At 42.9% G+C, this 27,559-nt stretch overlaps 1 protein-coding gene across 1 annotated transcript; it reads left to right on the forward strand.

The window, feature by feature from the left end:
* On the forward strand, positions 1–26,511 carry LOC115128967 (alpha-synuclein-like). Its single transcript, XM_065018116.1, has 5 exons — positions 1–143; positions 387–416; positions 3,003–3,145; positions 12,033–12,110; positions 26,464–26,511. Exons 1-5 carry the CDS (start codon positions 23–25, stop codon positions 26,509–26,511), a joined length of 420 nt encoding a protein of 139 aa, XP_064874188.1. The 5' UTR covers positions 1–22.
* The last annotated feature ends 1,048 nt before the right edge of the window (positions 26,512–27,559 follow it).

Consider the following 27,559-nt stretch of genomic DNA (forward strand, 5'->3'; position numbering starts at 1 on the left):
TTGCTGTGTCATTTTGGACACCATGGACGCGCTAATAAAGGGGTTCTCGAAAGCCAAGGATGGGGTCGTGGCTGCAGCGGAGAAGACGAAGCAGGGAGTAACTGGGGCGGCTGTGATGACAAAAGGTGGCGTTATCTTTGTCGGTAGGTCTTGACAATTGTAGCCGACCTGCTCTTTCCTTTAACTTGCTTTTAAATCATTGCTGAGATGTCGATTGCTATAAGTGTTGCTGAGATGAGATGTTGAATGTTAATGAAATGATGTACGAGCATGGTTAATCAGACTATGTAAAGAGATCATTTTATTGAATGACAGTGGTCCCATTGACATCAATGGGATGTTAAATATTTGTCACCCGTCCTTCACGTTTTTGTTCTTTTTCATAGGCAACAAAACAAAGGATGGAGTCACAACAGGTAGTCTACATGTCACCATTACCAACATTACTCAGTTGAGTACAGGCTTAACTGAATTACAGCAGAGACAGAATACGATATGGAATTGTATTGAATAGTTGGGGGTAGGCCTTGTCTCCGAGGAATGGTCCTTAGAACGGGGTTCCGATAATGGGCCTTCAGGTTATTATGCTGGTGGTGGTGGGGAGCTGGAAGGTCGTTGGAAGACTGTTGCTGCAAAACATCAAGTCAGAGACAAGGGGTAGGTTGACAAATACGCCCTAGATTTATACCCATTGGTTGACAGAAAAGGAAGTGATTATTGCACAAGTGACCCCATAGGTTAATCAGCAAGCGTGGTGGAATTGCCTTAGTGTGCTATACTCATTGGATGAAGTTAATAGGTGAATGACAGAGCTTTCCACACCTGGATTGTGTAACATTGTCCATTATTATTTTCAAAATTCTGTCAAATTGATTGCTGATCATTGCTAGACAACCGTTTTCAAGTCTTGCCATAGATTTTCCTGTAAATTTAAGTCAAAATTGTAACTCAGCCACTCAGGATCATTCACTGTCTTTTTGGTAAGCAAATCCAGTACAGATTTGGCTTTGTGTTTTAGGTTATTGTCCTGCTGAAAGGGGAATTCATCTCCCAGTGCCTGGTGGAAAGCACACTGAACTAGGTTTTCCTCTAGGATTTTGCTTGTGCTTAGCTCCATTCCATTTCTTTTTTATCCTGAAAAACTCCCCAGTCCTAAACAAGCATACCCATAACATGATGCAGCCACCACTTTGCTGGTATATACGAATAGTGGTACTCAGTAATGTGTTGTATTGGATTTGCCCAAAACATAACACTTTGTATTCAGGACAAAAAGTTAATTGCTTTGCCACATTTTTTGTAGTATTACTTTAATGCCTTGTTAATTAAAAACAGGATGCATGTTTTGGAATATTTTTTATTCTGTACAGACTTACTTCTTTTCACTCTGTCAATTAGGTTAGTATTGTGGAGTAACCACGACGTTGTTGACCTATCATCAGTTTTCTCCTATTACAGCCATTAAAGTCACCATTGGCCTCATGGTGAAATCCCTGAGCGGTTTCCTTCCCCTCCGGCCTGTATCTTTGTAGTGACTGGGTGTATTGATACACCATACAAAGTGTAATTAATAACTTCACCATGCTCACAGGGATATTCAATGCCTGCTTTTTTTTTACCCATCTACCAATAGGTGCCCTTCTTTGCGAGGCATTGGAAAACCTCCCTGGTCTTTGTGGTTGACTCTGTGTTTGAAATTCACTGCTCAATTGAGGGATCTTACAGATAATTGTATGTGTGAGGTACAGAGATGAGGTAGTCATTCAAAAATCATGTTAAACACTATTATTGCACACAGAGTGAGTCCATGCAACTTATGTGACTTGTTAAGCAAATGTTTACTCCTGAACGTATTTAGGCTTGCCATTACAAAGGGGTTGAAGACTTATTGTCTCAAGACATTTCACCTGAAATATTTGTATTAATTTGTAAAAATGTCTAAAACATAATTACTTTGACATTATAAGGTATTGTGGGCCAGTGACCAAAAATCTAAATTTAAATCATTAGAGATTCAGGCTGTACACAACAACACACAAAATGTGGAATAAGTTAAGGGATACGAATACTTTCTGAAGGCACTGTAAGTAAGTTCCACCAATTTGGTGCCTTTTGAGAAGTGTTACTTGGTCCAAAAAAACATTGATTTCACCTAATTTTAAAATTCTGTCATAAAGAGCACATGTTCTACTTGATAAAAAACATGTTTTTACCATCTTAAGAAGTTAAACAAAAAAAAGACTATAGTAAATTATCTAATTTTATTTGTCACATGCGCTGAATACAACAGGTGTAGACTTTACCATGAAAGGCTTACTTACAAGCCCATACTTATCTGTAAATAGCCCACCCAACTACCTCATCCCCATATTGTTATTTCTTTTTTTTGCTCCTTTGCACCCCAGTATCTCTTCTTGCACATTCATCTTCTACACATCTATCCCTCCAGTGTTTACTAAATTATAATTATTTCGCCACTATGGCCTATTTATTGCCTTACCTCCCTAATCTTACTGCATTTGCATATATATAGACTTTTCTATTGTGTTATTGACTGTACGTTTGTTTATTCCATGTGTAACTCTGTGTTGTTTGTGTTACACTGCTTTTGCTTTATCTTGGCCAGGTTGCAGTGGTAAATGAGAACTGGCCTACCAGGTTAAAGGTGAAAAAAAAAAAAAAAAAAAAAAAAATTTAAAAAAAGATTAACCAACACTGCAGTTTTAAGAAAAATGAGTCAAGAAAAAATGTACTTAATAAACTAAAGTAATAAAAAAAAGTAACACAATAAAATAACAATAACAAGTTGACCATTTCTTCTTTAAATCAGACAGAAATCCCCTTGTGACTGGGAATGGTAGCTTGTTTTTCAGAAATGACTGTCAAAGCAACAAAATAACTAGGGCTTTACAACGAAGGTGAAACTTGGAGAAATGTTAAGATTAAGTGGGTTAAAATCTATCTAGATGTGACCACCACATATGTTCTCCCTCTCTTGGTAGTTGCAGGTAAAACAGTGTCTGGCGTTTCCCAGGTGGGCGGAGCCATGGTAACAGGTGTGACAGCAGTGGCTCACAGGACTGTGGAGGGGGCGGGGAATATTGCTGCTGCGACTGGATTGGTCAAGAAAGACACAGCCAAACAGGTGAGAACCTGAGATACCTGACCCATACTCCTACCTTGTTCAATATTTGATACCATCACATACACAAACACTTTACAGCTCTCTATCTCTTAGTTTTAGCTCTGCCTCTCTCTCACACAACATTTAAATTGAGATGAATGACAAACAAGTGGGGGTTACTTTTTATTCTTATACACATATACAGTGCATTCGGAAAGTTTTCAGACCCCTTGACTTTTTCCACATTTTGTTACGTTACAGCCTTATTTTAATAATCCCCTCAATCAACACACAATACCCCACACACAATACCCCGCTATGACAAAGCAAAAAACGTATATATATATATATATATATTTTATTTTATTTTTTTTATTTTTTTTTGCAAAAATAATCATTACCAAAATGCAATATCATATTTACATACGTATTCAGACCCTTCACTCAGTACTTTGTTGAAGCACCTTTGGCAGCAATTACAGCCTTGAGTCTTCTTGGGTATGATGCTACAAGCTTGGTACACCTGTTTTTGGGGTGTTTCTCCCATTTTTCTCTGCAGATCCTCTCAGGCTCTGTCAGGTTGGATGGGGAGCGTTGCTGCACGGCAATTTTCAGGTCTCTCCAGAGGTGTTCGATCGGGTTCAAGTCTGGGCTCTGGCTGGGCCACTCAAGGACATTCAGAGACTTGTCCCGAAGCCACTCCTGCTTTGTCTTGGCCGTGTGCTTAGGGTCATTGTCCTGTTGGAAGGAGAAGCTTCACCCCAGTCTGAGGTCCTGAGGGCTCTGGAGCAGGTTTTCATCAAGGATCTCTTTGAATTTTGCTCCGTTCATCTTTCCCTCGATCGTGACTAGTATCCCAGCCCCTGCTGCTGAAACCACCCCACAGCATGATGCTACCACATGCTTCACCGTAGGGATTGTGCCAGGTGTCCTCCAGACGTGACGCTTGGTATTTAGGCCAAAGAGTTCAATCTTGGTTTCATCAGACCAAAGAATCTTGTTTCTCATGGTCTGAGAGTCTTTAGGTGCCTTTTGGAAACTTCAATTGAGCTGTCATGAAGAGTGGCTTACATCTGGTCACTCTACCATAAAGGCCTGATTGGTGGAGTGCTGCAGAAATGGTTGTCCTTCAAGAAAGTTCTCCCAACTGGTGCTCTGTCAGAGTGACCATCGGGTTCTTGGTCACCTCCCTGACCAAGGCCCTACTCCCCCAATTGCTCAATTTGGCCAGATCTAGGAAGAGTCTTGATGGTTTCAAACTTCTTCCATTTAAGAATGATGGAGGCCACTGTGTTCTTGTGGTTTTGCACATGCACTGTCAACTGTGGGACCTTACAAAGACAGGTGTGTGTCTTTCCAAATCCTGTCCAATCAATTGAATTTACCACAAGTGGACTCCAATCAAGTTGTAGAAAAATCTCAAGGATGATCAATGGAAACAGGATGAACCTGAGCTCAATTTCTATTCTCATAGCAAAGGGTCTGAATATTTATATAAATAAGGTATTTCTGTAGTTAATTTTTAAAACATTTATAAAAACCTGTTTTTGCTTTGTCATTGTGGTGTATTGTGTGTAGATTGATGAGGGAAAAATAATCTTTTTTATCAATTTTAGAACAAGGCTGTAACGTTACAAAATGTGCAAAAAGTCAAGGGGTCTGAATACTTTCCGAATGTACTGTAAGAGAGAAAACAGAAGCAACCTTTGCTATTCATTTTAGTCTTGATACCGACATTTCATCAGAACCTATTGCCATCTGAATGCTGTCCTTTCCTTTCAGCACAGCATTTTTCAACCATTTTATATGTGACAGCTAATTCACTTCTCTTTCCCCCCCTGTCAAATGAAGCCTGACCTTGAGTCCTCTGGCTTGTTGCTTTTTCCTTTCTTATCCTCTTCCTCCGGCGTTCTTAGTTCTCTGTCATAAAAAGCAGGATGGATTCTCACTTGTCTGTCTGAAGGCCTGTTTATATAAAGGCAGAGAAAGATCCAGACAGACAGACAATTTGCAGCCCTGATGGTCTCTGAAGATGAAAAATGGATCGTCTCTCTTTCAAAACAAAACTAAACAGAATCGTGGACATATTAAAGTAAAGCTTGCCTGCAATGCTGGCCTTGTAATAGTAGTGATGATTAATCTTCAAACCAACAGCAAAGCAACAGGGTTTCTTCAGTCTGCCCTTCCATGTTCTTCCAATTAATGGGACAATCTGCAATATGTACAGCTGTTCAAATGGTCAATTCAATGAATGACAAAACACCCATTGATGCTTGAGGGAAAAAACTTGCCTCAAGAGTTTAGTAGAACTGAACTCAATCTATGCATTTGAGAATGGTTGCATTTCTCCAGCCCCATCCATCAGCTTTATAGCAAAAGAAGTGGAGGGGCTGCCATTTGTATGAAAAACAAATGACAGATTGTTGCTTTAACAGTGTTAATCTACCAGGTGAATTAGCCACCCCAAAGCACCCTGCTGACGTCACAGGTACTCAGCAATCATTGCATTCATTATCTGTATAGTGTCCTTACACACACACACACACACACACACACACACGCACACACACACACACACACACTGGCATTATTATTAGAAAGAAATCAACAACATCAATCAGAGAGAAAACCTCACTAATTAGGACAATAACTTTAGCTGCCTTCCTCCTTTGCCTGTGTTCATTTATGACTAGATTAATAAATTGTTACATGACACACACACATCCGCACAGAGGGATTATACAATTAGGTTATACAATTAGGCTGTGGTTATGCTACTGAGAGGAAGTTATAAACAAATAGAATCTCCCTGGGCAGAGAAGAGAACAGTGTACTGCTCAATTGAAGGTTTGTTGAGGAGCTCCTACTGTATGTAGATTTTAGAAGAGGACTGACCACCCCTCATAGCCTGGTTCCTCTCTAGGTTTCTTCCTAGGTTTTGGCCTTTCTAGGGAGTTTTTCCTAGCCACCGTGCTTCTACACCTGCATTGCTTGCTGTTTGGGGTTTTAGGCTGGGTTTCTGTACAGCACTTTGAGATATCAGCTGATGTACGAAGGGCTATATAAATACATTTGATTTGATTTAGGATTTAGAATTTAATGACTGACTGTTAACGTAAATGTTAAACAAATTGAGTAGGTGGCCAGTGTTCACACAAGATTTGGTTCTGGGTTCCAAGATCAACATTTTACATTTACATTTAAGTCATTTAGCAGACGCTCTTATCCAGAGCGACTTACAAATTGGTGCTTTCACCTTATGACATCCAGTGGAACAGCCACTTTACAATAGTGCATCTAGGTCTTTTAAAGGGGGGTGAGAAGGATTACTTTATCCTATCCTAGGTATTCCTTAAAGAGGTGGGGTTTCAGGTGTCTCCGGAAGGTGGTGATTGACTCCGCTGTCCTGGCGTCGTGAGGGAGTTTGTTCCACCATTGGGGGGCCAGAGCAGCGAACAGTTTTGACTGGGCTGAGCGGGAACTGTACTTCCTCAGTGGTAGGGAGGCGAGCAGGCCAGAGGTGGATGAACGCAGTGCCCTTGTTTGGGTGTAGGGCCTGATCAGAGCCTGGAGGTACTGAGGTGCCGTTCCCCTCACAGCTCCGTAGGCAAGCACCATGGTCTTGTAGCGGATGCGAGCTTCAACTGGAAGCCAGTGGAGAGAGCGGAGGAGCGGGGTGACGTGAGAGAACTTGGGAAGGTTGAACACCAGACGGGCTGCGGCGTTCTGGATGAGTTGTAGGGGTTTAATGGCACAGGCAGGGAGCCCAGCCAACAGCGAGTTGCAGTAATCCAGACGGGAGATGACAAGTGCCTGGATTAGGACCTGCGCCGCTTCCTGTGTGAGGCAGGGTCGTACTCTGCGGATGTTGTAGAGCATGAACCTACAGGAACGGGCCACCGCCTTGATGTTATTTGAGAACGACAGGGTGTTGTCCAGGATCACGCCAAGGTTCTTAGCGCTCTGGGACGAGGACACAATGGAGTTGTCAACCGTGATGGCGAGATCATGGAACGGGCAGTCCTTCCCGGGAGGAAGAGCAGCTCCGTCTTGCCGAGGTTCAGCTTGAGGTGATGATCCGTCATCCACACTGATATGTCTGCCAGACATGCAGAGATGCGATTCGCCACCTGGTCGTCAGAAGGGGGAAAGGAGAAGATTAATTGTGTGTCGTCTGCATAGCAATGATAGGAGAGACCATGTGAGGTTATGACAGAGCCAAGTGACTTGGTGTATAGCGAGAATAGGAGAGGGCCTAGAACAGAGCCCTGGGGGACACCAGTGGTGAGAGCACGTGGTGAGGAGACGGATTCTCGCCACGCCACCTGGTAGGAGCGACCTGTCAGGTAGGACGCAATCCAAGCGTGGGCCGCGCCGGAGATGCCCAACTCGGAGAGGGTGGAGAGGAGGATCTGATGGTTCACAGTATCGAAGGCAGCCGATAGGTCTAGAAGGATGAGAGCAGAGGAGAGAGAGTTAGCTTTAGCAGTGCGGAGCGCCTCCGTGATACAGAGAAGAGCAGTCTCAGTTGAATGACTAGTCTTGAAACCTGACTGATTTGGATCAAGAAGGTCAAGAACTTCAGAACAATAATTACCGACACACACCCAGAATTGCTACTGATGAATAAGATAAAAGTAGTGGAATTTTTTGCTGCTAAAGGAATAAATATTTTGGTCTGGACAGGAGGCAATGCCTTGGAACCACTCTGGTAATCCGAGTAATGTCTTCAGCATTATCTTTCAGCCAATTACAATCTTTGTTTTTCTCTGTTAATCGCCTGTGTGTCGACACAATCCCCTGTCCATTTGATTTGTTTTTAAAGACGTTTGATTCTGGCATTTCCTGTGGCCATTGATTAGCTACCTAGCGGTTTATCTCCAAACCTGTCTAATGCCTAATCCGTCCTCTGTGTAACACCTTAACGTGTCCTCCGAGTTTGACAGAAGAAACACAGAAATACAGAAACTAAGTCCCAAATGGCACCCTAATTCCCTACATGGGTGCTGTTCAAAAGTAGTGCACTACATATATAAGGAATAGGGTGCCATTTGGAACGAAGCCAGAGATGGTGCACAGAATTGGATTGATCTCATTTAGACAGAGCCTTAGTGCCTGTCTGTCCCTGCTTGAGTTCTGAGCCCCAGTCATTACAGTGTCATTGATATCGACCAAATTTAAAAGGAGCCCATCAAAGGAGCTTCTCTGCCTAGGGGGCCGACCCAGGCGCAATCTCTCTTTACCTTTATCCCTCTATCCATCTCTCCATACCTCCTTTCTAAAGCAAGCATGGAACAGCAGGTTAGGGAGCAGAGTGATCAATCTACTTTCATCTGGTTGTCCACAGCAGCCAGCCAACTCTCATCAGTTAGTTAGACAGTGTGAGAGATGGGGTGTCTGATGACGAGGGAGGAAGAGCGAGGCTGCTGCCTGTTTGTTGAATGGAACACCCATCCACCCACACACAAACAACTAGCAGCGCTAGCAGCGATGCTCCGGCTGGTAAATGGATTTGGGCTGGTAAGACAGAACAGAGAACACACCTCACCAGCTCCCGTAGACCGACTCATTGCACTCATGTCACAGATGCTGTTCTGTTGTATGTTCGGTTGTTGAGCCACAAGACAAGAGGAACACAATCAAAATCTTGTTAATGTTTCATATGGGAAAGGCTCAATTAAAAGTGAAAAAATGTATGTATTACATAGTTACAAGTTAATACTTACCTGGATAATATATTCCAGTTTTTATTTATAATTTGAAATAACTATATCATGGGGCTTCATGGGTTTGGGTTTCTTAAAATTATTAGCAGAATAGAAAATAGCACAGTAGAGACAGTATTTATTGGTCACGGTGGGTGTTGAGAGATGCTGTGTGGTGTGCTTCTTTCTATGTGTGTGTGTGTGTGTGTGTGTGTGTGTGTGTGTGTGTGTGTGTGTGTGTGTGTGTGTGTGTGTGTGTGTGTGTTTCTGGCTGTGCTGCGTGAACAGATGGAGACGCAGTGGGCGGTGTTAAATGGAATGGCAGGAGGAGAGGGCACAAACACACACCTACACATACAGGAGAAGAGGGCACAAAAACACACACACATACAGGAGGAGAGGGCACGGTAATTGCTCTAAGGTTGTCAGCTGGTAGCCATGTCACACACACACACACACACACACACACACACACACACACACACACTAGGAAATGAGTGGAGCTGTATGTGTCACCGGCCTGTATCTTATTAACCTCTTAAGTCGACCCTCTACTTTTTTGAACATTCTGTTAAAAATCGCGCAACATTTCAGCGCCCTGCTACTCATGCCAGGAATATAGTATATGCATTTGCTTAGTCTGTGTGGATAGAAAACACTCAGACGTTTATAAAACTGGTTAAATCACTGCTGTGGCTTTACCAGAACGGCATTTACATCGAAAAGCACAGGAAAAACTGATCACTGAAAATGGGAAAATATATCCATGCGCTACTTGAACCCATTGATAAAGGTGAACCACAATTAATTGACTGAGGTTGCAGTACCTACAGCTTCCACACGGTGTCTAGAGTCTTGTCATTTCCCTTCGAGTTTTTTCTTGGTCAAACACATGCAGGGCACCGTATCTCCTCAGGTCTAGGACCGGATATTTTCGTTGAGTTTCTAGCCGGACATTTTTCCAGACGGACAGCTAATGATCTTTACATCGCCTCCTGATGAATTTTATCGCTTATTAACGTTTACTAATACCTAAAGTTGCATTACAAACGTATTTCGAAGTGTTTTGTGAAAGTTTATCGTCGACTTTTTGAATTTTAAAAAATGACGTTACGTTTTGAAACGATGTTTTTTTCGTTTATCACACAGTCTACATATAACGATATCTAGGCTTTATATGGACCGATTTAATCGAAATAAAGACCCAAATAGTGTTTATGGGACATCTAGGAGTGCCAACAAAGAAGATGGTGAAAGGTAATGAATGTTTTCTATTTTATTGTGCGGTTTGTGTAACGCCGAAATGCTAATTATTTTGTTTACGTCCCCTGTGGGTCTTTTGGGGTGTTACATGCTATCAGATAATAGCTTCTCATGCTTTCGCCGAAAAGCATTTTAAAAATCTGACTTGTTGCCTGGATTCACAACGAGTGTAGCTTTAATTCGATACCCTGCATGTGTATTTTAATGAACTTTTGAGTTTTAACTAATACTATTAGCATTTAGCGTAGCGCATTTGCATTTCCAGAGCTCTAGTTGGGACGCAAGCGTCCCGAGTAGAAGCAACAGGTTAAAGGTCACAACAATGACAAGCACCAATAAATGCCTTGTATTGTAGCACATGGGATCAAGAAGCAATTTAATGTAATAGGTTTGTTTCCCACAGCCTTCAATTGTTAGCACGCTTGTCTTGGAATACACTGAGTGTACAAAACATTAGGAACACCTTCCACCATCAGAACAGCCTCCGTTCGTCGAGGCATGGACACTACAATGTATCGAAAGCTTTCCACAGGGATCCTGGTCCATGTTGAATCCAATGCTTCCCACAGTTATGTCAAGTTGGCTAAATGGCCATTGGGTGGTGGACCGTTCTTGATACACATGGGAAACTGTGCGTGAAAAACCCAGTAGAGATGCAGTTCTTGACACACTAAAACCGGTGAGTTTGTCACCTTACTACCATACCCCATTCAAAGGTACTTAAATATGTTGTCTTGCCCATTCACCCTCTGAATGGCACACATACACAATCCATGTCTCAATTGTCTCAAGGCTTAAAAGCCTTCTTTAACCTCTACAGGATTTCCCAGGACATAGACATGTCTTATATGGGCAGAAAGCTTACATTCCTGTTAATCTAACTGCAGTGTCCAATTTACAGTATCTATTACAGTTACAAAATACCATGCTATTGTTTGAGGAGAGTACACAACAACAAAAAACTTTTTTCATGGCAACTGGTTTGATACATTCACCTCTGAAGGTAAATAATGTACTTACATTCAGTAATCTTGCTCTGATTTGTCATCCTGAGGGTCCCAGAGAGAAAATGTAGCATAGTTTTGTTTAATAAAATCAATTTTTATATTCAAATGTAGGAACTGGGTACTACAGTTTCGACCCCTGCTGTCTCTGACTCCACACCCACCCCACCCAGCCATCTAGATGTGTGAAAGTTAGTGTGTAAGCTACTGATCCATCATGTATGACATTCCTAGGAGTGTGTAAACTTACATTTTGCATTACCATATCATTGTTCTTTCTCTATAATTATTTACTTGAAAATGTATCAATTGACCAATTCGGTACATTTGGGCAGACTTGATACAAAATATTGTCCAGTATTGAAATGTGACTCAATCTGAAATGTTGCACACACACACACTGCTGCCATCTAGTGGCCAAAATCTAAATTGCACCTAAACTGCAATAATACACGATGGTCTTTGTCTTAGTGGAACAAAAAGATGATGGAACAAATTCTTTTTTTGAATTGTTTGTATTATCTTTTACCAGATCTAATGGTCATATTCTCCTACATTAATTCCACATTTCCTCAAACTTCAGTGTTTCCTTTCAAATGGTATCAAGAATATGCATATCCTTGCTTCAGGTCCTGAGCTACAGGCAGTTAAATTGGGGTATGTCATTTTAGGCAAAATTTTAAAAAAGAAGAAAAAAAAGTTTCTGATCCTCTCTTTCATCTACACTGACTGAAGTGGATTTAACAGGTGACATCAATAAGGGATACTAGCGTTCACCTGGATTCATCTGGTCAGTCTATGTCATGGAAAGAGCAGGTGTTTCTAATGTTTTGTGTATACAGCAACCAACTAACAAAAGTGGTCATTGTCTACTGTGGATATTTCCAACACTTGCCCACTGTTGACCTGGTCAGTGAATGTGTGTTATTATTGCAGGATGAAGATGCTATGTCTAAAGACTCACCTATCAAGGAGTCACCAGTGGACCCAGAGGGTGGTGATACTGCTGCAGAGGTAGGATATTTACCTACTACTTACAACATCTTCTAGAGCAGTGTCTCCCAACCTTTTTTAAACGGTGGCGCACCTTGTTTAAAAAAACAATCGAGATAAAACAGTCAAGATTAGTAAAAGTTTTGGGGCACACATGAGCATAGGGATGTGAAGAGGTGAAAAAGTTAGACCCGTTCCGAAATGGATCTATGGCTTTCCCACCCAACCCGATATGCATGAATATAACATTTATAAACTGAGACCCGTTCCGAATGGACCTATGGCTTTCCCACCCAACCCGATATGCATGAATATAACATTTATAAACTGAGACCCGTTCCGAATGGATCTATGGCTTTCCCACCCAACCCGATATGCATGAATATAACATTTATAAACTGAGACCCGTTCCGAATGGACCTATGGCTTTCCCACCCAACCCGATATGCATGAATATAACATTTATAAACTGAGACCCGTTCCGAATGGATCTATGGCTTTCCCACCCAACCCGATATGCATGAATATAACATTTATAAACTGAGACCCGTTCGAATGGACCTATGGCTTTCCCACCCAACCCGAACCATTTATAAACTGAGACCCGTATGGATCTATGGCTTTCCCAATATGCAAATATAACATTTATAAACTGAGACCCGTTCGAATGGACCTATGGCTTTCCCACCCAACCCGATATGCATGAATATAACATTTATAAACTGAGACCCGTTCGAATGGATCCTTTCCCACCCAACCCGATATGCATGAATATAACATTTATAAACTGAGACCCGTTCCGAATGGACCTATGGCTTTCCCACCCAACCCGATATGCATGAATATAACATTTATAAACTGAGACCCGTTCTGTATGGACCTATGGCTTTCCCACCCAACCCGATATGCATGAAAATAACATTTATAAACTGAGACCCGTTCCAAATGGATCTATGGCTTTCTCACCCAACCCGATATGCATGAATATAACATTTATAAACTGAGACCCGTTCCGAATGGATCTATGGCTTTCCCACCCAACCCGATATGCATGAATATAACATTTATAAACTGAGACCCGTTCCGAATGGACCTATGGCTTTCCCACCCAACCCGATATGCATGAATATAACATTTATAAACTGAGACCCGTTCCGAATGGATCTATGGCTTTCCCACCCAACCCGATATGCATGAATATAACATTTATAAACTGAGACCCGTTCCGAATGGACCTATGGCTTTCCCACCCAACCCGATATGCATGAATATAACATTTATAAACTGAGTCCCGTTCCGAATGGACCTATGGCTTTCCCACCCAACCCGATATGCATGAATATAACATTTATAAACTGAGACCCGTTCCGAATGGATCTATGGCTTTCCCACCCAACCCGATATGCATGCATATAACATTTATAAACTGAGACCCGTTCGAATGGATCTATGGCTTTCCCACCCAACCCGATATGCATGAATATAACATGTATAAACTGAGACCCGTTCGAATGGACCTATGGCTTTCCCACCCAACCCGATATGCATGAATATAACATTTATAAACTGAGACCCGTTCGAATGGATCTATGGCTTTCCCACCCTACCCGATATGCATGAATATAACATTTATAAACTGAGACCCGTTCCGAATGGACCTATGGCTTTCCCACCCAACCCGATATGCATGAATATAACATTTATAAACTGAGACCCGTTCCGAATGGACCTATGGCTTTCCCACCCAACCCGATATGCATGAATATAACATTTATAAACTGAGACCCGTTCGAATGGGGATCTATGGCTTTCCCACCCAACCCGATATGCATGAATATAACATTTATAAACTGAGACCCGTTCTGAATGGACCTATGGCTTTCCCACCCAACCCGATATGCATGAATATAACATTTATAAACTGAGACCCGTTCCGAATGGATCTATGGCTTTCCCACCCAACCCGATATGCATGAATATAACATTTATAAACTGAGACCCGTTCCGAATGGATCTATGGCTTTCCCACCCAACCCGATATGCATGAATATAACATTTATAAACTGAGACCCGTTCCGAATGGACCTATTGCTTTCCCACCCAACCCGATATGCATGAATATAACATTTATAAACTGAGACCCGTTCCGAATGGACCTATGGCTTTCCCACCCAACCCGATATGCATGAATATAACATTTATAAACTGAGACCCGTTCCGAATGGACCCGAGGGTAGTCAGACCCGTTCCGAATGGACCCGAGGGTAATCAGACCCATTCCGAAAAGGCTTTTGGAAAACAGAAACCAAACAGACCCATGACGGTTCGGATGAAAGAGACCCTTCCAGATCCGAGAGTAGAAAGAGAGAGAGAAAGAAACTTCCGACTGGGCACTGCCAGCGCCATCAATAAACAGGTGATATTGGCCAAAAATTACACAGTTACTTATGTGTCCTTAAAACTGCCTATAAGAAATTTCAAAACAACAATTTATTGTATTTCGATGTTAAAAACTTTATAGACTATTGTTGTATTGGTTTTTACTGTCCTAAAACAATAATTGTCCACCTGATTTGAACGCTAAATGCATCAGGGCATTGTATGCATATACAATTGAAGTCGGAAGTTTACATACAGTCGTGGCCAAAAGTTTTGAGAATGACGCAAATATTAATTTCCACAAAGTTTGCTGCCTCAGTGTCCTTTAGATATTTTTGTCAGATGTTACTATGGAATACTGAAGTATAATTTCAAGCATTTCACAAGTGTAATAATTGAACCGCTCTCCTTGAAGTTCTTGATGATCCGATAAATGGTTGATTTAGGTGCAATCTTACTGGGAGCAATATCCTTGCCTGTGAAGCCCTTTTTGTGCAAATCAATGATGATGGCACGTGTTTCCTTGCATGTAACCATTGTTGACAGAGGAAGAACAATGATTCCAAGCACCACCCTCCTTTTGAAGCTTCCATACTGTTATTTGAACTCAATCAGCATGACAGAGTGATCTCCAGCCTTGTCCTTGTCAACACTCACACCTGTGTTAACGAGAGAATAACTAACAAGATGTCAGCTGGTCCTTTTGTAGCAGGGCTGTTTTTGGGGGATTCAGTTCATTTGCATGGCAAAGAGGGACTTTGCAATTAATTTCAATTCATCTGATCACTCTTCATATCATTCTGGAGTATATGCAAATTGCCAACATACAAACTGAAGTAGCAGACTTTGTGAAAATTCATATTTGTGTCATTCTCAAAACTTTTGGCCACGACTATACACCAAGTAAAAATTCCCTGTTTTAGGTCAGTTAGGATCACCACTTTATTTTAAGAATGTGAAATGTCAGAATAAGAGTAGAGAGAATGATTTATTTCAGCTTGTATTTCCTTCATCACATTCCCAGTGGGTCAGAAGTTTACATACACTCAATTAGTATTTGGTAGCATTGCCTTTAAATTGTTTAACTTGGGTCAAACGTTTTGGGTAGCCTTCAACAAGCTTCCCACAATAAGTTGGTGAATTTTGGCCTATTCCTCCTGACAGAGCTGGTGTAACTGAATCAGAGTTGTAGGCCTCCTTTCTCCAACACGCTTTTTCAGTTCTGCCCACACATTTTCTATGGGATTGAGGTCAGGGCTTTGTGATGGCCACTCCATTACCGTGACTTTGTTGTCCTGAAGTAATTTGCCACAACTTTGGAAGTATGCTTGGGGTCATTGTCCATTTGGAAGACCCATTTGCGACCAAGCTTTAACTTCCTGACTGATGTCTTGAGATGTTACTTCAATATATCCTCATAATTTTCCAACCTCATGATGTCATCTATTTTGTGAAGTGCACCAGTCCTTCCTGCAGCAAAGCAACCCCACAACATGATGCTGCCACCCCCGTGCTTACGGTTGGGATGGTGTTCTTCGGCTTCCAAGCCTCACCCAATTTCCTCCAAACATAACGATGGTCATTATGGCCAAACAGTTCTATTTTAGTTTCATCAGACCAGAGGACATTTCTCCAAAAAGTACAACCTTTGTCCCCATGTGCAGCTGCAAACCGTAGTCTGGATTTTTTTATGGCGGTTTTAGAGCAGTGGCTTCTTCCTTGCTGAACGGTCTTTCAGGTTATGTCGTTTTACTGTGGATATAGATACTTTTGTACCTGCTTCCACCAGCATCTTCACAAGGTCCTTTGCTGTTGTTCTGGGATTGACTTGCACTTTTCACACCAAAGTACCTTCATCTCTAGGAGACAGAACGCGTCTCCTTCCTGAGTGGTATGACGGCTGCGTGGTCCCATGGTGTTTATACTTGCGTACTACTGTTTGTACAGAAGAACATGGTACCTTCAGGCTTGCTCCCAAGATGAACCAGACTTGTGGAGGTCTACACATTTTTTTCTGAGGTCTTGGCTGATTTATTTTGATTTTCCCATGATGTCAAGCAAAGAGGCACTCAGTTTGAAGGTAGGCCTTGAAATACATCCACAGGTACACCTCCAATTGACTCAAATTATGTAAATTAGCCAATCAGAAGCTTCTAAAGCCGTGACATCATTTTCTGGAATTTTCCAAGCTGTTTAAAGGCACAGTCAACTTAGTGTATGTACATTTCTGACCCACTGCAATTGTGACACAGTGAATTATAAGTGAAATAATCTGTCTGTAAACAATTGTTGGAATAATTACTTATGTCATGCACAAAGTAGATGTCTGTCACGTTCTGACCTTAATTTCCTTTGTTTTGTATTTATTTAGTATGGTCAGGGCGTGAGTTGGGTGGGTTGTCTATGTTTGTTTTTCTAGGTTTTGGGAATTTCTATGTTTCGGCCTAGTATGGTTCTCAATCAGAGGCAGGTGTCATTAGTTGTCTCTGATTGAGAATCATACTTAGGTAGCCTGGGTTTCACTGTGTGTTTGTGGGTGATTGTTTCCGTGTCTGTGTTTGTTCGCCACACGGTACTGTTTCGGTTTTGTTCACGTTTATTGTTTTGTATTCATTGAGTGTTCAGTTCATGTTTTTAAATAAACAACCATGGACACTTACGACGCCGCATCTTGGTCCGATCCTTGCTACACCTCCTCTTCAGACGAAGAGGAGGAAAACCTTTACAGAATCACCCACCAACCAGCTCGGACCAAGCGGCGTGGTAAACAGCAGCGACGACAGCAGCAGCAGCAACAACAGCAGCAGCAGCAACAACAGCGGCCAGCATCACAGGACTCCTGGACATGGGAGCAGATATTGAACGGAGAGGGACCCTGGGCACAGGCTGGGAAAAATCGCCGCCCTAAAGCAGAGCTGGAGGCAGCGAAAGCTGAGCGGCGTGGTAAAAAACCGCAGCGACGACAGCAGCAGCAACAACAGCGGCCAGCATCAGAGCAGAGTCTGGACTACACGACTTGGGAGGAGATAGACAGGTGGGCGGTCGACCCAGGGAGAGTGCCGGAGCCCGCCTGGGATTCGATGGAGCAGTGCAAGGAAGGCTACAGGAGAATGAGGTTGGCGAAGCCAGCACGGCAGTGCGACAGGTACGAGAGGCAGCCCCAAATTATTTTTTGGGGGGGGAACACGAGGGGTGGTACTAAGCCAGGTAGCAGACCTGAGCTCACTCCTCGTGCTTATGATAAGCAGCGCATTACTGGTCAGGCACCGTGTTATGCGGTTAAGCGCACGGTGTCGCCAGTGCGTGCCCATAGCCCGATGCGCTATAGGGCAGCCCCCCGAGAGTGCCATGCGAGTGTGGGCATTGAGCCAGGGCGTATGGTGCCTGCTCAGCGGGTCTGGTCGCCAGTACGCAGTTTTGGTCCAGGTTATCCTGTGCCGGCTCTGCGTGCTGTGTCTCCGGGGCGCTGGGAGGGTGCAGTGCGTCTGCACTCTGGAGGGTCCGGGTTAGAGCAGTTGTCCAGCCTGGGGAAGTGGTGCCAAGGTTGCGCACCAGAGCTCCAGTGCTCCCCCACAGCCCAGTCTTTCAGGCTCCTCCTAACACCAAGCCTCCTGAAGGTCTCCCCAGCCTGGTGGTTCCTGTGGCAGCCCCACGCACCAGGCTGTCTCTCTGTCTCCTCCCTGCAGGTGGTCCCGCCTGTCCGGCGCCGCTGCCGGAGCCTCCCGCCTGTCCGGCGCCGCTGCCGGAGCCTCCCGCCTGTCCGGCGCCGCTGCCGGAGCGTCCCGCCTGTCCGGCGCCGCTGCCGGAGCCTCCCGCCTGTCCGGCGCCGCAGCGTCCGGCGCCGCTGCCAGAGCCCCTCAGCCCAGAGGCGCCAGAGCCCCTCAGCCCAGAGGCACCAGAGCCCCTGCCCCTCTGTCCCGAGCCCCTGTCCCTCTGTCCCGAGCCCCTGTCCCGAGCTCCTGTCCCTCTGTCCCGAGCTCCTGCCCCTCTGTCCAGAGCTTCTGCCCCTCTGTCCCGAGCTGCCCCTCTGTCCAGTGGGGTCATTGAGAGGGGTGGCCATGGTGAGAAAGCCACGGAGGCGGACAATAAGGCGGACTAAGACAATGTTGAAGTGGGGTCCGCGTCCCGCGCCAGAACCGCCACCGCGGACAGACGCCCACCCAGACCCTCCCCTATAGGTCAAGGTTTTGCGGCCGGAGTCCGCACCTTTGGGGAGGGTATTGTCACGTTCTGACCTTAATTTCCTTTGTTTTGTATTTATTTAGTATGGTCAGGGCGTGAGTTGGGTGGGTTGTCTATGTTTGTTTTTTTACATTTACATTTAAGTCATTTAGCAGACGCTCTTATCCAGAGCGACTTACAAATTGGTGCGTTCACCTTAAGACATCCAGTGGAACAGCCACTTTACAATAGTGCATCTAAATCTTTTAAGGGGGGTGAGAAGGATTACTTTATCCTATCCTAGGTATTCCTGAAAGAGGTGGGGTTTCAGGTGTCTCCGGAAGGTGGTGATTGACTCCGCTGTCCTGGCGTCGTGAGGGAGTTTGTTCCACCATTGGGGGGCCAGAGCAGCGAACAGTTTTGACTGAGCTGCGCGGGAACTGTACTTCCTCAGTGGTAGGGAGGCGAGCAGGCCAGAGGTGGATGAACGCAGTGCCCTTGTTTGGGTGTAGGGCCTGATCAGAGCCTGGAGGTACTGAGGTGCCGTTCCCCTCACAGCTCCGTAGGCAAGCACCATGGTCTTGTAGCGGATGCGAGCTTCAACTGGAAGCCAGTAGGTTCTAGGTTTTGGGAATTTCTATGTTTCGGCCTAGTATGGTTCTCAATCAGAGGCAGGTGTCATTAGTTGTCTCTGATTGAGAATCATACTTAGGTAGCCTGGGTTTCACTGTGTGTTTGTGGGTGATTGTTTCCGTGTCTGTGTTTGTTCGCCACACGGTACTGTTTCGGTTTTGTTCACGTTTATTGTTTTGTATTCATTGAGTGTTCAGTTCATGTTTTTAAATAAACAACCATGGACACTTACCACGCCGCATCTTGGTCCGATCCTTGCTACACCTCCTCTTCAGACGAAGAGGAGGAAAACCTTTACAGTCCTTACCGACTTGCCAAAACTATAGTTTGTTAAGAGGTTAAAACCTCTTACAGCTACCCCCCTACTTTTTAAAATTTCCGCCCGAAGACATACCCAAATCTAACTGCCTGTAGCTCAGGCCCAGGACCAAGGATATGCATATTCTTGGTTTAATTTGAAAGAAAACACTCTGAAATTTGTGTAACTGTGAATTGAATGTAGGAGAATATAACACAATAGATCTGGTTTAGATAATACAATGAAAAAAACACATGTTTTTTCATTTTTATTGTTGTATCATCATCTTTAAAATGAACAAGACAAAACAAACATTCAGATAGGATGATGGGGACAATTTCAGTGAAAAACATAAGAGGGCAACAGTACTTGTGCAAACTTCCAAAATGAGTGTGCTACATGACATTTATCATGAAGCCACCCAGGTGTCCCACACAAGTAGCCCAAATGTACCCAAGTGTCCAAATTGGTGAAGTTATACATTTTGAATGGAATAACTATATACAAAATACCAAAATGGTATTCTAACACACACCCCCCCCCAAAAACAATTGAGAAAAAACATGAAAAAAATAATATATACATTTACAAAATAAAATGTTCAATATTTGGAAGACCCTCAGTCCTCTACACAATATTGTGCTGCTGGTGCTAGGTGCCATAGCAGTCTCTTTCTGCTGTAAAGCAGAGGGTCACCAAGCATGTGGTTCAGGTGATGGGGGACTTCATTTTGCAAAGAACACAGCGACACCTCCATGCTGTGCCCTTTTGGCCCTGAGGCACATCCATGCCTGCAGAAATACATTTGGGCAGATGAATACCACTTGTGGCAGGAGCTGGATGAACCAGCTTCAGTGGGGGATGGACAACTTGGCACTGGGGCCTCCTATTCGGAGTCAGTGTCACTGTGAAAGAAAATGTTCAGTTAGAACAGTTTCACATACAGTGGGGCACAAAAGTATAGTTGAAGTGTACCTATGATGAAAATTACAGGCCTCTCTCATCTTTTTAAGTGGGAGAACTTGCACAATTGGTGGCTGACTAAATACTTGTTTTGCTCCACTGTATGAGCCCTGTATCAACAGGTATAATAAACAGATAGAGTACAGGGAACATAAGGTTGAATATATTATTATAGACCTGCTAGATCTACTGTCTCATTTATATTATGACAGACCAGCTAGATCTACTGTCTTTATTATATTACAACAGACCAGCTGTATCTACTGTCTCCATTTCACTTTGGCCATTGTTGTGGGCCTGCCCTCCCCTCAACAGCCTCAAATAATTAAATGTGGGGGTGGGGTGGGGCGGCAGACACACGCATCTCACATTTCATTACATTACATTTTTATATATTGCTACTAAAATAAAAAAATCACAAATCATATTTTATATTATTCATTTCAAACAATGGTATTAGGATGAGAAGAACTTACCAGTCCAAAACGATGTCCTCTATGTTCAACAAATATTCCTCCATTTGGGAATCGCTAAACGAATCGTCGTCCAACAATCTCTGTCTCACTTTCCCGATCAATTTCTTCTAAAATTGTGTGTACATCTGTATATCTAGACTTAGATTTAGCTTTCCCTGACTTAGTCGCCATACTGATTGATATATAAACAGCTGAAGATGTGCTTTACCAAAACAATGCTGTGCGTAACATGCGTGGCTCCTTCCGGTATGAATCTTCAATGGCGAATGAACCTCTTTACGCCGGAGTTTACTACATGGGTTGGTCTTCCAACACATAAACATTACATATTGCCGTTTACCTCAGCTCATTGGCTATCTACCCAGCTAGATTTCAAAACGATCAGTGGTCATTGGGTTAAAATACAGTCAATCAACGAAACAGCGCTCATATCATTGGTGCACAATGATGTCATTACATGTTGTCTTCAAATCGGTTTCTTTCAGTCAATACGTCCCGCGAAATGACCCATCAGGTTTGGTTGTGTTACAAACAAACCAGTTGATTGCAATGAATCCAAACATGACTGGAAAAGTCACGTTTAGTGTGTGTATTTACATTGAATGTGTCATCGAAAATGGAATGAGACGGAATTCACGACACAAGCGGTTCACAAAATGTTTTGTGTTAGGCTATAAAAATGGATTTTGTCAAACAAAAGACCATTCATTGTGTAACAATGAGCATTAGGATTGCAAACAGAGGGAGATCGTCAAAGGTAAACAATTTGTGATGTTGTTACGCCTGTGCTGGTTGAAATAGTTATTTTTTATGGGGCCCTATCCTCAGATAATCGCATCGTATTCTTTCGCAGTAAATCCTTTTTTAAATCTGACAACGCAGTTGGATTAGCAATATTCTAGGCTTTCGACCCATGTGAGACACTTGTATTTTCATGAATGTTTAATATGACTATTTATGTAGCGATCACTGTATGTTGTCGAATTTAATCCCGCTAACGGGTTCGGTGCGCAGAGAGGTTAACAAAAACTTTGTGGTGTGGTTGAATTTTTTTTTTATGACTTCAACATAAGTGTATGTAAACTTACGACTTCAACTGTACATACATCCGTGGCAATTACATATTAGTTTTGACCCAGATCCAAGGCAAAAGTCTGAATTTAGGACACGGACACGTTCGGAGTTTTGGATCTGTTGGATTCGTGAAGACCTCTAGTGTGAACGTTTAAACGTTAAAATATTGAAACGATATTGGGTCCCAATATGTCTGTTTTTATTAACAACTTTGAAATTGTGCAGTTATCACAAAACTACCACGAGCAGGTCCCAATCATCATCATAAAGGGGGGAAATAAAATTCTACAAATACCTAACGCAACAATGCTGTAACCGTAGTAGAAGGACTTGCTCTGGTAGACTAACTTATTGCTAGTTATTTATCACCTCACCTGAATACATACTACCTGTTTAAACTGCATCAAACCAAGAGAAGCCTTCCTAATGTTAGCTAGGCTAAACTGTGCGCTTTCCCCAAAATACTACAGTAAATAACAACAACTCTAGAAATCTGTGTCAGAGGCTCTAGTCCAGGGCTCACCAAACCTGTTCCTTGAGAGCTATCATCCTGTAGGTTTTCACTCCAACCCTAACATGCAGACCTAACCGCACGCACGCATGCGTCTGCGTGCACCATTGCACACAAGTTGATTTTGTTCACCCACACCAGATGCGATCAGGACACGCAGGTTGAAATATTAAAACAAACTCTGATCCAATTATATTAGTTTGGGGAGAGGTCACCGCGATTTCTCGCAGAATTAATTTTACAGACACAAAAAGACCCCACCATGTCGAATGAAGAAATGTTCTGAATACGTTTATAAAATTGTAATGGCATTTCATGTTTCTGTCAGACCTGTCGTGACATTTTCACGAGTCAGGAAATTCATCCATATGAAATGGTTGGATAGAAGCATGGTTAGTGCATCAGCAGTTAATGGTTTACTCCTCATCATCCTGTAACGGCTCTCGTTGGTAGAAGGAGACCAAGGCACAGCGTGGTAGGCGTACATTTGATCTTTATTCTGTCAGGCTACAGAAACTAAACGGAAAACAAGATCCCACAACCTAATGGTGGGAAAAAGGGCTGCCTAAGTATGATCCCCAATCAGAGACAACGATAGACAGCTGCCTCTGATTGGGAACCACACTCAGCCAAAAATAAAGAAACAGAAGACATAGAATTTCCCACCCGAGTCACACCCTGACCTAACCAAACACAGAGAATAATAAGGATCTCTAAGGTTACACATCCTCCCCTTTTTAGATAGTCATGCTTTTCCATGTTTCATTCATCAGATTGTTTTACATGGGTTTTTGTGTTAAATTGTTTATTTTGGCTGTTAAGATGGGTGAGGTTCCCATTTCCTCACAAGAAGTCCTTTGGGGTTCCATCCACCATCATCATGATCCATCAGCACTATGTATGTATATGATATGATTTGTTAATTCATCTTATTTTTAACATTATGTACAAATAGGGTAATACTTTACCTTAAGTTACCCTAATACCTATGTAACTACACATTAGGTGACCCTTGTATTTCATTTTTGCATTGTCTCTATGCATACTCACAGGACTCTAAACACTCACGCACACTGACACTCCAACACTCACACGTTTTTCCTGACTCTACAAACACGTACTGAGATACAATCAAAATGGTCCACCACCCAAAGGACATCCAGCCAACTTGACACAACTGTGGGAAGTACTGGAGTCAACATAGGCTAGAATCCCTGTAAAGTGCTTGTGATACCTTGTAGAGGCCGTCATAGTAAATAAGAATTTGTTCTTAACTGACTTGCCTAGTTAAATAAAGGTTACTTTTAAAAAAAAGAAATAGAGTCCATGCCCCGACACATTGAGGCTGTTCTGAGGGCAAAAGGAAGTGCAACTCAATATTAAGGTGTTCCTAATGTTTTTTACACTAATGTTTTGTACGCTGCTGTTGATCATATATCCTGATACCTAGTCACCTTACACCTATACATGACTACCTCTATCACTTCAGTATTCCTGCACATTGTAAATATGGTATTGGAACTGACCCTGCATATAGCTTTTTACTTTCTGGTGCTCTTCTTATTTCTTATTTTTATTTATTGTGTGTTTTTGTTCTACCTTGTGTTATTTTTAGTGCTACGTTGATATTGATTACTGCATTGTTGTGTTTGGAGCTTGCAAAAAAGGCTTTCCACTGTACTTGTGCACGTGACATTAAAACTTGAAACGTGATATATCTGTAGTGACATTGTATTAACATGTACTTACATAGTAACTGCTTTCTACATGGTAATAGAGTTTAGTGTTATCAGTTGTTACACAAGTGGGAAAATAATTTCATAATAATTTTAAAAGTAACCTCTCCCCCATCTGTACTTGCAGGAGGATTCCGATGGCTATTAGAAGTACAGCACTGTCAAGTGCCTCATCTTATAACAATCCAGAACTACTGTAACAATCCAGAATCAACTATCAAAACATTCCATGTCACCCTGCCAAGTCCAGTTGTGCCTCGTTGTGTTCCTTAATGGAGTCTGTACCCTGTGTGTGTGTATGACTCTGTGTGTGTATCTATTAGTGTGTGTGTAACGTGTGTATGGGTGTGTCTTAATGCTTAGTGGGTGTACGCCAGTGTGTGTGTGTGTGTGTGTGTGTGTGTGTGTGTGTGTGTGTGCGTCCGTGTGTGTCCTGGAGTCTCCGTCAGTCAGTCCTGTGTGGGGTCTATACGCCCATCTTCAGTAACTCCCTCCCACTCAGGCAGCCACCTGGACACAGAAGGGACTACCTTCATGTTCTGTCTATCTGTCTGTGGACTTTGAAGTAAATACAAATACTGTATACAGGACGGTGTCCGCCCACTCTGCTCCGAGGGTGGGAAAACGCATGTTTTTTTGGTGATGACATGTCACTTCCTTATGTTATAAAATAAATTCAACCAAGACAAATATGATTATTCATGTTCTGAATTGTTCAGTGGAGCCTTTCTCTAACATATCACTAATGATATCCAAGAAGTCAGATTTCCTAACCTAATACAGCCAATAATAAGCACCGCACTCTGTTGACATAGCAAGTTTCTCGTAACAACTTGAGGATTTTACATTTTTTTGGTGGTCGTCCTAAAACTAGTTTTTCCGCAGGTTGCAAAAAGCTAAATTAGCATGGCAAGCTGAATTAAACGTAAAAGGCTTTGAAAATAAAAAGCTTGGTATACGTTCAGTGCTCTGTTGACATTTCACAGATGTACATTTGTTTTTGTGGGAAAACCCAAAAAATTATAAAAGGAATTTTGAATTAATAATAAATACAATAAAATATGAAAACATGTCTCAAAATCAATATCCATCTTATCTTGATTGGTTTAAGTCCTGCGGATTCGAGAAGAATGACGACGAGTTCAACGGAAAAGTGAGCCTGTCAGCTAGCCAGTAGCCTTAATTCTTGCACAAAATCCAACCTAGCTGATTTTGATGAAGTTTTCCCGTTTTTCCCCGATTTTTTTTTTACCCCTTTTTTCTCTGGCCTCCACTGATTTAGTCACCTTAATTCTAGCCATCCTAGAAGGGTAATAACTCCAATAACTTTTGAACGGAGTACAATTGAGACATTTGGACCATCCTTCTATCTACACAATTAACATTATTTTTAACCATTGGTCAAAAGATGGGTTTTTGATTGGACACCCGAGATATAAACTCAGCAAAAAAAGAAACGTCCTCTCACTGTCAACTGTGTTTATTTTCAACAAACTTAACACGTGTAAATATTTGTATGAACATAAGATTCAACAACTGAGACATAAACTGAACAAGTTCCACAGACATGTTGTCACGATCGTCGTATTGAGTAGACCAAAGCGCAGCGTGGTGTGAATGCATGATTTAATGAAAAGACGGTAAAAACACAAATTACACTTTAACTAACTAACTAACTTGACTGCTAAAGAAACACTGTGCTAACAAGCAACATAACATAGACAATAACCCACAAACCCAAACTGGAAAACGGCAACCTAAATAGGTTCCCCAATCAGAGACAACGATAAACAGCTGCCTCTGATTGGGAACCAATCCAGGCCACCATAGACCTACAATATGCCTAGACTAGGAACACACCTAGACATACAAAACCCTAGATGAGACAAAAACACACATACCACCCTCGTCACACCCTGACCTAACCAAAATATATAAAGAAAACAAAGAATACTCAGGTCAGGGCGTGTGACTAACAGAAATGGAATAATGTGTCCCTGACCAAAGGGGGGGTCAAAATCAAAAGTAACAGTCAGTATCTGGTGTGGCCACCAGCTGCATTAAGTACTGCAGTGCATCTCCTCCTCATGGACTCTACCAGATTTGCCAGTTCTTGCTGTGATATGTTATCCCACTCTTCCAGAAAGGCACCTGCAAGTTCCAGGACATTTCTGGGGGGAATTGGCCCTAGCCCTCACCCTCCGATCCAAGAGGTCCCAGTCGTGCTCAATGGGATTGAGATCTATGGGCTCTTCGCTGGCCATGGCAGAACACTGACATTTCTGTCTTGCAGGAAATCACGCACAGAACGAGCAGTATGGCTGGTAGCATTGTCATGCTGGAGGGTCATGTCAGGATGAGCCTGCAGGAAGGGTACCACAGGAGGATGTCTCCCCTGTAACGCACAGCAGAGGATGTCTTCCCTGCAATGACAACAAGCTCAGTCCGATGATGCTGTGACTCACCGCCCCAGACCATGACGGACACTCCACCTCCAAATCGATCCCGCTCCAGAGTACAGGCCTCGGTGTAACGCTCATTCCTTTGACGATAAATGCGAATCCAACCATCACCCCTGGTGAGACAAAACCGCGACTCGTCAGTGAAGAACACTTTTTGCCAGTCCTGTCTGGTCCAGAGACAGTGGGTTTGTGCCCATAGGCGCCGTTGTTGCCGGTGATGTCTGGTGAGGACCTGCCTTCCAACAGGCCTATAAGCCCTCAGTCCAGCATCTCTCAGCCTATTGCGGAGAGTCTGAGCACTGATGGAGGAATTGTGCGTTCCTGGTGTAACTCTGGCAGCTGTTGTTGCCATCCTGTACCTGTCCCGCAGGTGTGATGTTCGCATTTACCGATCCTGTGCAGGTGTTGTTACACGTGGTCTGCCACTGCGAGGACGGTCAGCTGTCCGTCCTGTCTCCCTGTAGCTCTGTCTTAGGCGTCTTACAGTACGGACATTGCATTTATTGTCCTGGCCTCATCTGCAGTCCTCATGCCTCCTTGCAGCATGCCTGCAGATGAGCAAGGACCCTGCAACCTTTCTTTTGGTGTTTTTCAGAGTCGAGTCAGTAGAAAGGCCCCTTTAGTGTCCTAACTTTTCATAACTGTGACCTTATTTGCCTACTGTCTGTAAGCTGTTAGTGTCTTAACAACCGTTCCACAGGTGCATGTTCATTAATTGTTTATTGAACAAGCATGGGAAACAGTCCTTTACAATGAAGATCTGTGAAGTTATTTGGA

Source organism: Oncorhynchus nerka, linkage group LG4, assembly GCF_034236695.1.
Source record: "Oncorhynchus nerka isolate Pitt River linkage group LG4, Oner_Uvic_2.0, whole genome shotgun sequence".
Lineage (NCBI taxonomy): Eukaryota > Metazoa > Chordata > Actinopteri > Salmoniformes > Salmonidae > Oncorhynchus > Oncorhynchus nerka.